The 11,097-nt window shown below is 51.0% G+C and overlaps 1 protein-coding gene across 1 annotated transcript; it reads right to left on the bottom strand.

Moving 5' to 3' along the window:
- Positions 1-4,041: 4,041 nt before the first annotated feature.
- On the bottom strand, positions 4,042-8,610 carry FOXI1 (forkhead box I1). Its single transcript, XM_004311990.4, has 2 exons — positions 7,128-8,610; positions 4,042-5,684 (listed from the first exon to the last, which is right to left on the bottom strand). Exons 1-2 carry the CDS (start codon positions 7,702-7,704, stop codon positions 5,125-5,127), a joined length of 1,137 nt encoding a protein of 378 aa, XP_004312038.2. The 5' UTR covers positions 7,705-8,610; the 3' UTR covers positions 4,042-5,124.
- Positions 8,611-11,097: the final 2,487 nt, after the last annotated feature.

Below are 11,097 nucleotides of genomic sequence, written 5' to 3'. Positions count from 1 at the left end.
CAGAGAAGCCTAAGTCTTCATATTTGCCTGAAATCTCACAGGCTTTAAGTATTGGCAAATAATTAATTCAGTGTTCTGGAACCAGCCTCTGCTAAGGTTCTAACCAGCTTTGTCACTTCCTGGTATACATTCCAAAAGTCTCTTTTAATTTTCATCAACCTCATTGAGGTATAATTTACCTGCAGTAAAATGTTCCTGTTTTAAGTGTGCAGATCCATGAGTTTTGACAAATAGATGCATACATGTAATCACCACAATAGTCAAGGTATAGAATGTTTCCATCATCCCAGAAAGTTCCCTGGGGTTCCTTCCCGATCAATCTTCACCTCTGCCTCCACCACAGCCCTAGACAACTACAGGCACCCTTGCTTTATTGTCCTTCATTTTATTGCACTTTGCAGACATCTTTATACACTGAAGGTTTGTGGTAACCCTGCATCTAGCAAGTCTGTCGGTACCATTTTTCCAGCAGCATTTGATCAATTCATGCCTCTGTGTTGTATGTCATTGTATGTATTGTAATTCTCACAGTATTTCAAACCCTCCACCAGCAAAAAGATGATGACTTACTGAAGGCTCAGATACTGGTTAGCATTTTTAAGCAATAATGTATTTTAAAATTAAGGTGTAAACATTGTTTTTTTAGACATAATGCTATTTCATCCTTAATAGACTATAGTGTAAAGTTAACATAACTCTTTTTTTTTTAACATAACTCTTATATGTACTGGGAAATCAAAAAATTCATGGGACCAAAAAATTATTGCTATGTTTGCTTTATTGCGGTGGTCTGGAATCAAACCCACAGTATCTCTGAGTTATACCTGTATCGATCTGCTTTCTGTCACTACAGATTGACTCTTCTAGAATTTTATATAAATATTTATATAAGTATTTACTCTTTGTGTCTGGCGTCTTTCACGTAGCACAGTGTTTTAAAATCCTTTTGAATTTTGTAAGGCTTGTTTTACGGCCCAGAATATGGTAAACATATCATAGGCCCTAGAAAATAATATGTATACTACATTGTTGGATGTAAGGTTCTAGAAATATCAATTTAGTCAAGGGGGTTTCTAGTGTTGTTCAGATCCTCTATGTCTTTACGGATTGTTTTGACTATTTATTTCATCAGTTATTGAGAGAGAAGTGTTAAAACCTCCAACCAAAATTGTGGAATTGTTTGCTTCTCCCTTTCATTCTGTCAATTTTGCTTCATGTATTTAAAGTTCTTCCATTTATGAATACTTGTCTACCTAATGAGTTGACTGTTTCATTACTTTAAAAGTCCCTATTTTGCTCTGATAATATTCCTGGTCTTCAGGTCTATTTTATCTAATGTTAATAGGGCCAGCTCCTGCTTCTTGGGCTTACTATTTGCATCCATTGACTTTTTTTTTTTTTTTGCGGTACGCGGGCCTCTCACTGTTGTGGCCTCTCCTGTTGCGGAGCACAGGCTCCGGACGCGCAGGCTCAGCGGCCACGGCTCACGGGCCCAGCCGCTCCGCGGCATGTGGGATCCTCCCGGACCGGGGCACGAACCCGTGTCCCCTGCATCGGCAGGCGGACTCTCAACCACTGCGCCACCAGGGAAGCCCAACAGTCTATTTAGAGTTAAGTTTGTACCACTTTACAAAATATGCAGAAAAAAAAACTTGCAATCCTATAGATCCATTTACCATAAAACCTTAGCCCTTATAGCAAAGTTGCCATTTGAAAATCTATATACACCTACATACATTATAGACTCTACAAGACAATGTTACAGTTTTGTTTTCAAGCAGCCTTGTGTATTTTAAAGAAATTAGGAAGAAAAAATAGATTTTAATAATATTTACCCAGAATTTTACCATTTCTGATGTTCCTCATTCCTTTTGAAAGACTTGAGCTTCCATGTACTACCATTTCCCTTCAGATTGAGCAATTTCCTTTAGTTTAGGTCTGCAGGTGATTAATTCTCTTAGTTCCCTTTTATTTGAAAATTCTTTGCATTAGTTCATTTCCACCGTCCTTCAGGTCCCGTCTCACCTCCTCCACGCAGCCTTCCTGGGCTCCCAAAACACAGGAGGCCCTCTTCTCAGACACTTTATTGGTGCTGGAGGACGTGTCTTTAATGTAGAGCCACATTGTAGGAGGCTAATGAGCCCAAAGGCCATCCACAGAATTGAATGCTTGGTGGACGACCCGTCCTCTTTCATCCATCCTTCCCTCTCTCCTTCCCTTTCTGCCTTCCCTCTCTCTCTTCAGATCCCATTTCTTCTCAGAGGAAGAGGACCATAAGAGGGCAAGAAGCAGCCTGCAGAAGCTGACCGGGGAGACCCCCTTCTTGACCCGGGTCCCCCCTCCAGCAGTGCGCAGTCCCCCCTCCCCTCCCGTGAGCTCCTAGCGTTGCTACTCGGAACGTCGCAGCCACCGACAAGAGTTGTCAGAGCCCTGCAGACAATCCTTTTACTGCTGTGCCCATTACATTCTGGGCTGAAGGAGAGTGGGCACTTTGTGTCGTGGATCTGGGTTCTAAATCGCCACCTCCCTCCTGGGGGGCTAGGCTGGTCTCTGTTTGGGCCCCTTCACACCGGGTGCCTTGTCCAGACTGCACACCCGGCAGACCCGTCGTGGGAAAGGAGTGGGGCTCAAAGAGCGGGCGCGGAGATTATTCATGGAGGGGGGTGTCTGTTTGGGCAAATTTGGTGGCAGTGGGATCTAGTGTGACAAAGAATCCTGGTGCAGCCTTCAGGGACCCACATTCCAACTCTGCCTCCGACTCCATCTCACCGGAGACATTTGTGGGGTCCCTTCCTCTTCCAGCCTCAGGTTTCCACTCTGTGCAGCAAGAGGTCAGCTTGTTCCAAGTTTTCTAAGGTTTTTTTTTTATGGTCTGAGACTGTATCCCTTCCCTTTACCTCCTTAGCCAGCACTGCATCTGCCTCTACCGCCAGGAGAAGTCTGGGCCTCTGTGGAACGGAGTTCCCCGGGAAACAATCTGAGGGGTTTTTAAGGAGGCCCGCTTGTTCTCATCTTGGTTTTCCTGGTTTTGCTCTCTCACGGTGAGTCCAGGGCTCCCCAGTGCCAGGTGCAGTGGACAAGGGTTTTAGCCATGGCATCGATGGATCTGCGTTCGAATCCTGGCTGTGTGTCCTTGATCAAGTTACAGAATCTCTCTGTAAGTTACAGTTTTCTCACCTATATGGTGGAGATAGTAGTATTGATTGCACTGGACTATTTGGAGGATTAAATGCAGTAAGGCAGGTCAAGTCCTAACACAGTGCCTGGCACGTAGTAAACCTACAATGAATGTCATCATCATCACCATCATCATCGCTATCTACCACCTCCTCTCTTACTCCAGGGAAAGAGAGCCCCCCAGAGTCTGAGGGGGCAGCTTGGTATGGCTTGAGCCCTCGGTATGGGCGTCTGAGGAGGGCTCTCCAACTAGAAGACCTCCAGCTTCCACGCACACGTCATCCAGCAGGCCTTGTGCCAGGACCCCAGTCACTCGCCAGTGTCCACACTTGTGGGCTGTTGTGAGGATAAAAGAGCTCCCCCTGCACAGCACTTGGCCCAGGGCCTGCCCACAGTCCTCGGCGAATTGTAGCCAATAGGACTGTTGTCACTGCCACTACGGTCAGCCACATCTGAGGCTGTGCTACAGATGAGCTGCAGAGTCAGATGTGGGCAGGGACGGCCTGGGGACTTGAGGAAATTTGCTCAAGCACTCTGAGCCTCGTTTTTCTCATCTGTATAATGATGGGATTAGTACCACTCCCTGCACAGGGCTGTTAGGGGGATCACATGATCATAACACAGGAATGACAATCGCATGAGCCGTAATCCGGGCCGTATTTTGTGTCCCACAAGCTCTCCTCTTTCTGGGGGCACCTTTGTCCTGTCCGCATGCCAATGTGGCAGAGGGAAAGAGCCTGACACCCATTCTTTCTCTGCCTCTTGTCTCAAAAGCCTTCAGCTCCAGGCTGCACTTGGCCCCATATTGAGTCAACCAGCAGCCAAGTGACAGGAAAACTCACAAGGAAGGGACACACGTAGATTTTTTTTTTTTAATTAAAAAGAACATAAGAAAACAAAAAAATACTTCCCAGGGTGTGCTGTGATGCAACGTCACAGGCATGTAAAGTACATACAAAACAAGAAAAAGATTCCAGGAGCAGCACGCATGGACCCCTCTGCGGCGGTCTGCAGCCCCTCCCGGGCTGTAAAAAAGGAAGCACTTATTCAGCCTTGTTTCTCTTGGCAGACTCAGCCACCTCCAGCTCACTGGTCCATGACATGCACACAGGAAGCTGGGCTTTACAAGATTTTGTCAGTGGGCAGTGAGGGGGTAGGGGGGGTTGGGGTGCACACTGCTCCTCTCCCTGCTCTGCTCATGGTCTGCGGGGCTGGGGAAGCAACATCCCTCTGTGGGGAGAGGCTGGACGCATCGTCCTGCAGGGGCACAGATCTGGGCTTCTCCCTTGAGTAGTAGCAAAAGGAGTGTCGGCCAGTAAGTGGGGGGCCATAGAATGAGGACTTGCACCAAGATGAGATGTGCCTAGGGCTGGTGCTAAATTTCATGGACGGCCAGAAGGCAGTGGGGAGATTTGCATATGCTTGCCCTCATCAGCTCTCCACACTGACCTTCCCTGGCTGCTCAACCAATTCCTCCATCCCAGCCTTCATTGGCCCAAACTTTGGGAGTCATAGAGACCTGGACTTGACTCCTGGTTCTGCCGCTTCCTAGTTTGTATGACCCTGGGAAAGTTACTTAACTTCCTCAAGCTTCAGTTTTCTCATCTGTAAAATGGGGAGGTTTATATGACCCTCACAAGGTGGCTGTAAATAGAAAGTACGATCACGCCTTCAAAGAGCTTAGTACAGCACCCAGCACATAGTAAGTGCTCAATAAATGGCCAAGTTGATTACTGTCATGCAGGCACCAGTATTTCTACTGCAAAGCTGGTTGTGGGTCTGTGGATGGATATGTGATAAACACAAGGTTTACACAATGTTCTAGAAAAACGATGAATTCCTCTGAGCCTCCTGTGTATGTCTGGGCAGTTTGGAGGTCTTGGACCACTTGGATGCTGAAATGGAGGACCCCGAGCGTGTCCATCTGGTTCGGGAGCTGTTGTGTTTCTAGACCTCGGTGCCCTCCCTGGGGTAGAGGATGCTGTTTGTGTTGACGCTGTTGTAGAAGTGAGGGCTGAACTGGTTGAGGACGGAGCCTCCGTAGCCCAGAGCATTGCTGGGTGTGGGGCTGGCCCACTCACCCCCGCCCGCGTGGCCACTGAAGTTGGTGAGTGGGGTGTAGGAGTTGAAGTTCAGCAAGTTCTGCCCCACCTTGTCAGCGGGCTCCGGGCTCAGTCCCGGTGTGGCCACAGGGCGGCCCACGGGGCTTGACCCACTCACATAGGCTGACATGGTGGAGAGGAAGCTGTTGAGGCACGGGGTTCCCGGCGGGGGCGGCGAGGGCTGCTTCTCTGGGGAGCTGGTGGGACCCGGCGAAGCACCATCCAAGATGTCCTGGGCCTCCGTGGTCTTGGGGCTGCCTGCCAGGAGACTGGGCTCCGTTTTCTCCGAGGCCAAGGAGCCCGTGCTGGAGGAAACGTCCGATTTTCTCTTCCTCTTCCTGCGGAAGTTTCCATTGTCGAACATCTTCTCACAGTTGGGGTCCAGGGTCCAGTAATTCCCTTTGCCTGGCACAAAAGCAGGAGAAGGTAAGTAGAGAGACGGAGCCAATGCTTTGCTTCTGCTCCTTCTTACTGTCACAAACTACAATCGAAGGTAACAAATGCAGAAAGGCAGAGAACAAAACAGGAATTCCACAAACCCCCTCGAAGGCCACAGCACACGGATCTTTATTTAAGCACCCACCTCACACCAAGGCACCCTGGGAGCACAACACAAGAGAGGCCTAAGCCACGAAGGAGTTTACAGTGCGGTCTCTTTAAGAAGTTCAAGTACTGGGGGAAGGTGAGGGTGGGGCTTCTTCCATTACTGATGTAAAAGAAAACTCAGGGAGAAATTCAGGGCTCCCTGAAAGTCTCGGGGGTGAACTCCAAGGATGGACTTGAGTCCCTGCTTCGGACTGAGGGACTTTGGGTGAGCCTCAGTTTCCTAGCATGAGAAGTGGGCCCATTGGGCCTGTCCCTTCTTCCTCAGGCTGGCTGTGAGAGAGGGCTAATGCTAGATGTATAAAAGGGGCTTTGTAGCCAGGAAGGACAGTCTGAACCCTGCCTGCCTGAGTCTCTCGGCCTGAGGGTGAGGCCAGTCTTTGGATGGGATGCTCACCCTCTTCTGGGGGACAAACAGCCCTGCCCACACAAGCCTCAAAGAGGGTGGAGGTGGGGTTCCTCTGAGAGGTACCCTGGGCTCCTATGTTGGGACAAGAGTGGACTTTAATTCTGGGAAATGGACACATGACTATTTAATATATTACTCTGTGTACATCTCTATATTTTAGAAATTGCTCATTAAAAAATTCACACCGTGGTGTGAGTCACCTCCACTCAGATTCATTCTCCGTCACTGTCACATCCTTCTGTGTCACCCGAGGCAGGCTGCTTCACCTCTAGGTGTTATTTTCCTCATCTGTAAAATGGGTTTCATAAGAGCCACCCCACAGGGCTGGAGTCAAAGAAACCATGTAACTAGGGCAGGCGGCATCATGTGGCCCTTACTGGTTGTTTCACAGACACCGGTCCCTTCCCATCAGGCCTAGGATACACTTGCCTTTATCTAGTCCAAGCACTCATTTCCCATCCCCTGCCGGCAAAGGACTTCCTACATGCTGGATTCTGGGGATTCAGGTTAATTGTCACAATCACTGCAGCCCATCGAGCACTCGTTAGCACCAAACACCTCACATACATCATCTCGTGACCCCGCCACCCACAAGCCTGTATAGGATCCACTCTTACATTCCTATTTTTCAGATGGGGAAACTGAGGCTCACAGGTCCCTGACTGGTCAGCGGCACGGCCAGGATCCAAACCCACATCTGCCTCCAGGGTCCATGTGTACAGATGACTCCCTTTGGCCCCCAGTCTCGGGGGGCACGGCCGTATTCAGGACTTTCTAGAATGGGGTGTCGGGAGGACTGAGCCTTCCCTGGGGGCACGAGCCTGCAGACCCCTTACCTGGGTCGTCCTCGTCACGGGGCACCTTCTTGAAGCAGTCGTTGAGAGACAGGTTGTGGCGGATGGAGTTCTGCCAGCCGGCCTTGCTCTTGTTGTAGAAGGGGAAGTTGTCGGCCACATACTGGTAGATCTGGCTGAGGGTGAGGCGCCTGTCGGGTGCCCCGTGGATGGCCATGGCGATGAGCGCCGAGTAGGAGTAGGGGGGCCGCACCAGCTTCATCAGCTCCTCCTGCGAGGGGATAGGCAGCCAGCCCAGGTCGCCGCCCCCCAGCCCGGACACGCCGGGCAGCAGCTGCCTCTGCACCCCGTAGGTCTGGGGCAGGAAGGGGCTGGCGCTGGCGCCCGGCAGGTAAGGCGGCGGGGTCATGGCCGGCCCGTTGAGCCAGAGGTAGGGGTTGGGGGTGGCCCCGTACTCGCCGCCGCCCTCGAAGGAGGGGGGCCGCTGAGGGCTGGGCACGCCCTGGGGGTGGAAGAAGTTTTCGTAGTAGAGGTTCATCTCGGGGGGCTCCTGGCCGATGCTGGGGAACTGGGGGCTGCAGCGGGGCGGGGAGGGCGCTGGGAGGTCGAAGGAGCTCATGCTGGGGCTGGGCTCGGCCGGAGCCACCTGCCTGGCACCTGCGCAGGGGAGCTGGCCCTGACAGGTGCTCAGCCGGCTGGGCCTCCCACTTATACCCCAGGGCTCCGCCGGCGGCCCCACCCAGGGGCGGCCACCTGCTGCAGACCTGCCCCTCCCTCCTTCGACTGCCACCCATGTCACCAGAGGGGCACTTCCCTGCTGGCCATGGCCACGGCAGGGCCCATAAGGACACGCTCGGCCAGCTTCCTCGCGGATGTTAACAAGGACAAGGGCGCCTGTCTTCTCCTCCTCTGCTTTGCCTTTCCTCCCTCCTCACTGTCTCCCCTCTTTCTCCTCAGTACGTTCCCCGGTTCCTCCTTCATTCTGTCTCAGCTTGCCTTTCCCCTTTCTCTCCTTCTGAGTTTTCTACCCTCCCACTCTCCTTCTCTCTCCTCCCATCCTCTCTGCATCTCACTCTTGGTCTCCTTCCTTCTCTCTATGCACTGAGCTGTTTGCGTCTCCCTTCTTACAGTCTCTCTGTCTCTCCCTGAGCTTGTTTCCAGATCTTTCTACCTCTGTCTCCTCTCACTCATGTCCTCACTACCTCTGCTTCTCTCCCTCTTCCTTTCACTATTGGTCTCTCTCTCTCTGTCTCACGTCATCTCTGTGTCTCTTCCCCAGCCCCTCTGTCTCCCTCTTCCTTCTCACCCTGACACCTCACCCAGATTGGAGGGGACACTTTATGAGATGCCACATTGTGGGGTCTTTTGAAGTGAAGACACATCTTCTGGAGTTTGCAGGAGAGAAGCTGGTCCTGGAGAATCAGAAGCACCTCTGGTCAGTTTCAAAAGGACAGGCAGTTATAGGCAATCTCCCTACACACACACACACACACACACACACACACACACACACACACACACACACACACACTGCAGGCAGGCAGAGAAAGGCCTGTGGATTCTCCCAAAGGGGCAGTGGAGCTCCTAAAAATAACAACAAAAGGAAGAGGATGTGAATGGGACTCCAGGGGAAAATGAGAGAACTTGTACTCTCCAGGTTTCTTTCTGGCTGCAGAGACAAAGCAGGCTCTGGTTCCTTATCTGATCACAGTCCCTTCATGTTTCAGCCTGCAGAGTCCCCCAGGGACCCAGGAGCTGAGGCCAGGAGCAGAGCCCACCACAGCCCATTCCCCTCACCCCATCTCTGCCCCAGGCTCCAGAAGCAGGTGCCCCACCCCAGTTGGGCTTCTCTCTGCCTGTGGCCAGTCCGTCCCCTCCCTGGGCTCCGTTCTCCATCTGTGGGCTTGGAGATGACTTATCCCAGCCGCCCCTCCATCCCAGGGCAGGCCCTCAGCTTGCGGAGCGGGTGGGTCCCCTTTCTCAGAGGGCAGGCAGCTGCCCCTGAGCAGGTTTTAGAGCAGCTGGAGACCTCTCTTTGGGATCAGCAGATCGGAGAAAAGTTTGAGCCAGCCTCTCCGGTCACCACCTCCCTCTGGCCCTCCTGCCTCTACTTCCTTCTTTCTCCCCATTCAACTTCCTCTCACCTCCTCTGGACCTCATGTGTCTTCAAGGCCGAAGAAAGAGGGCTGCTTCCTGTCCCAGCTGGAGGAGGTGCTTCCCAGGAATCCTTCCCTGCTTGTGTCTCTGTTCTCCTCCACATCAGGTACACGTGGAAAACCTAGATGCCATCAAATGGATCTCATTAACAGCGTCTGGGTGCCCAGAGGATGGGTTCGGGCACCTCGGTGGGAGGTGTCCTCCCAGGCCCTGAGGAGCCTCCTGTCCTCACCATAGAACCAGCGAATGAAAGGTGGCTCAGAAAGGGCATGATTGCCCAGGTGAGGCTTGGGGTCAGCACCCTTTGCACTTCCTTTCCGAAGAGCAAGGTGACAGAGGCTGCACTTTCGTTTAGAGTTTTTCTACCAGGCCTGACTTGCTGAGGGCAGGGCCCTGACTTTTCAAAGGACAGTCACGTTGGAGCTCACCAGTACAGATCCAAAGCCTGACGGTGAACCTGCCAATGTCAGTTCTGATCATTTATCCTGCAGAATTAAACAGAGCAAGAATTAGCTACAGGGGTATCCACCATAGCATTATTTATAGCTGTAACAAACTGTAACTCACCGCAATGTCCAACCATAGGGGACTGGTTTTAAAAAAAAAAATTAGTATCATTCAAACGATGAAATATTATGCAGCTATGAAAATTAGATTGTAGAATATTTAGTGATATGAAAAAATATTATGTTCTAAAAATATATGAAGAAACAGGCTGCAAAATAGCATGATTTTTTTGGTAAAAATACATATTTACACATGTATGTGAACTATGTAAATATAAAACTGTCCATTATTATTTCAAGATAGAGAATTAGATGTTATTTTGTTGTTGCTTTCTATAGTTTCCGATTTAAATGATTAGAGAAAGGCAAGCACACATGTGATTTTCTTTGGGGGTTAAATATAAAAGGCCAGCAAGAGGCACTGTAGAAGAGATACAGCAGACACAGGCCCTGAGATCAGGAGGACCTGGGTTCAAATCCCAGCTTTGCCGCTGAACAACTGTGCAAGCTTGACGAGTGATTTAACTTTTCTTGGCCTCAGTTTTTTCAGGTGAGAATGGAAATAATGCTGTGAATTCTGTGGATGCTGTGAGCATTCAATGATATAATCGATGTCAGTCATTTAACATGGTGGTTAGAGACACCCTCAAATTTTACTTACTATACAGAAGAGTCAGTATACATTTGATACGTACAGTTCATCACTGAGTTTGCTACCTTTCCAGTTAATTGTTTTTTGCAGCAGCACGTGGGCAGGGGGATGGTATGGCAGGTGGGGATTTACAATGAAGGAACAAAGGGAGGAATACTTAGTGCAGACACCAGCTATACAGCTGGACTCTACCATCTGCAGGTGAGGGTCAGAGGGGCCCCGAGTTACATGACAAGTTCACAGCTGGGCTGGGTTTGGACCCCGTCTCCCGACCCCTTGTTCCGCCCTGTGCCTATTGCCAGGGTCTCCTTCCTTAGAGGTGTTTTTGAGAAATACTCACCTAACCCTCCCATCGCACCTGGGCCCCGGTTCCTTCCCCTGCAGATCAGAGAGAGTCCAGCCTGTCAGGAGGCCTTGCCCACACAGAGGCTCTGGCCCAGGAGTCCAGTGGCCGGGGATCCCAGCCTCTCATGCCCTCCCCACACCTCGCAACTGGGCCAGGCCTTCAGGCCAGGGGCACCCAACTCATCCCCAGAGTCCTCATTCATTCCTGATTTCAGGAGCACTGCTGCAGCCCTTGGGGTGTGTAACAGGAGCTGCCTGTCCTACCCCCAGGGGAGGTTTGGGCGCTATATCCCGGAAGCCCCCCTGAGCCGTCCCAGGGCCTCTAGGAAAAGAGTCAAGTGTCTCTATAAAC

This window comes from Tursiops truncatus, chromosome 3, assembly GCF_011762595.2.
Source record: "Tursiops truncatus isolate mTurTru1 chromosome 3, mTurTru1.mat.Y, whole genome shotgun sequence".
Classification (NCBI taxonomy): Eukaryota; Metazoa; Chordata; class Mammalia; order Artiodactyla; family Delphinidae; genus Tursiops; species Tursiops truncatus.
Note: the sequence above shows the minus strand (reverse complement) of the source record. Positions and strands in the feature narration are given on the sequence as shown.

Bases quoted from the DNA above. Each gene is read 5' to 3' on its own strand.
- FOXI1 (XM_004311990.4), bottom strand. From the start codon at position 7,704: ATGAGCTCCTTCGACCTCCCAGCGCCCTCCCCGCCCCGCTGCAGCCCC. The intron at 5,685-7,127 runs GTAAGGGGTCTG...CTTTTGTGCCAG, and splicing joins CCGTGACGAGGACGACCCAG to GCAAAGGGAATTACTGGACC.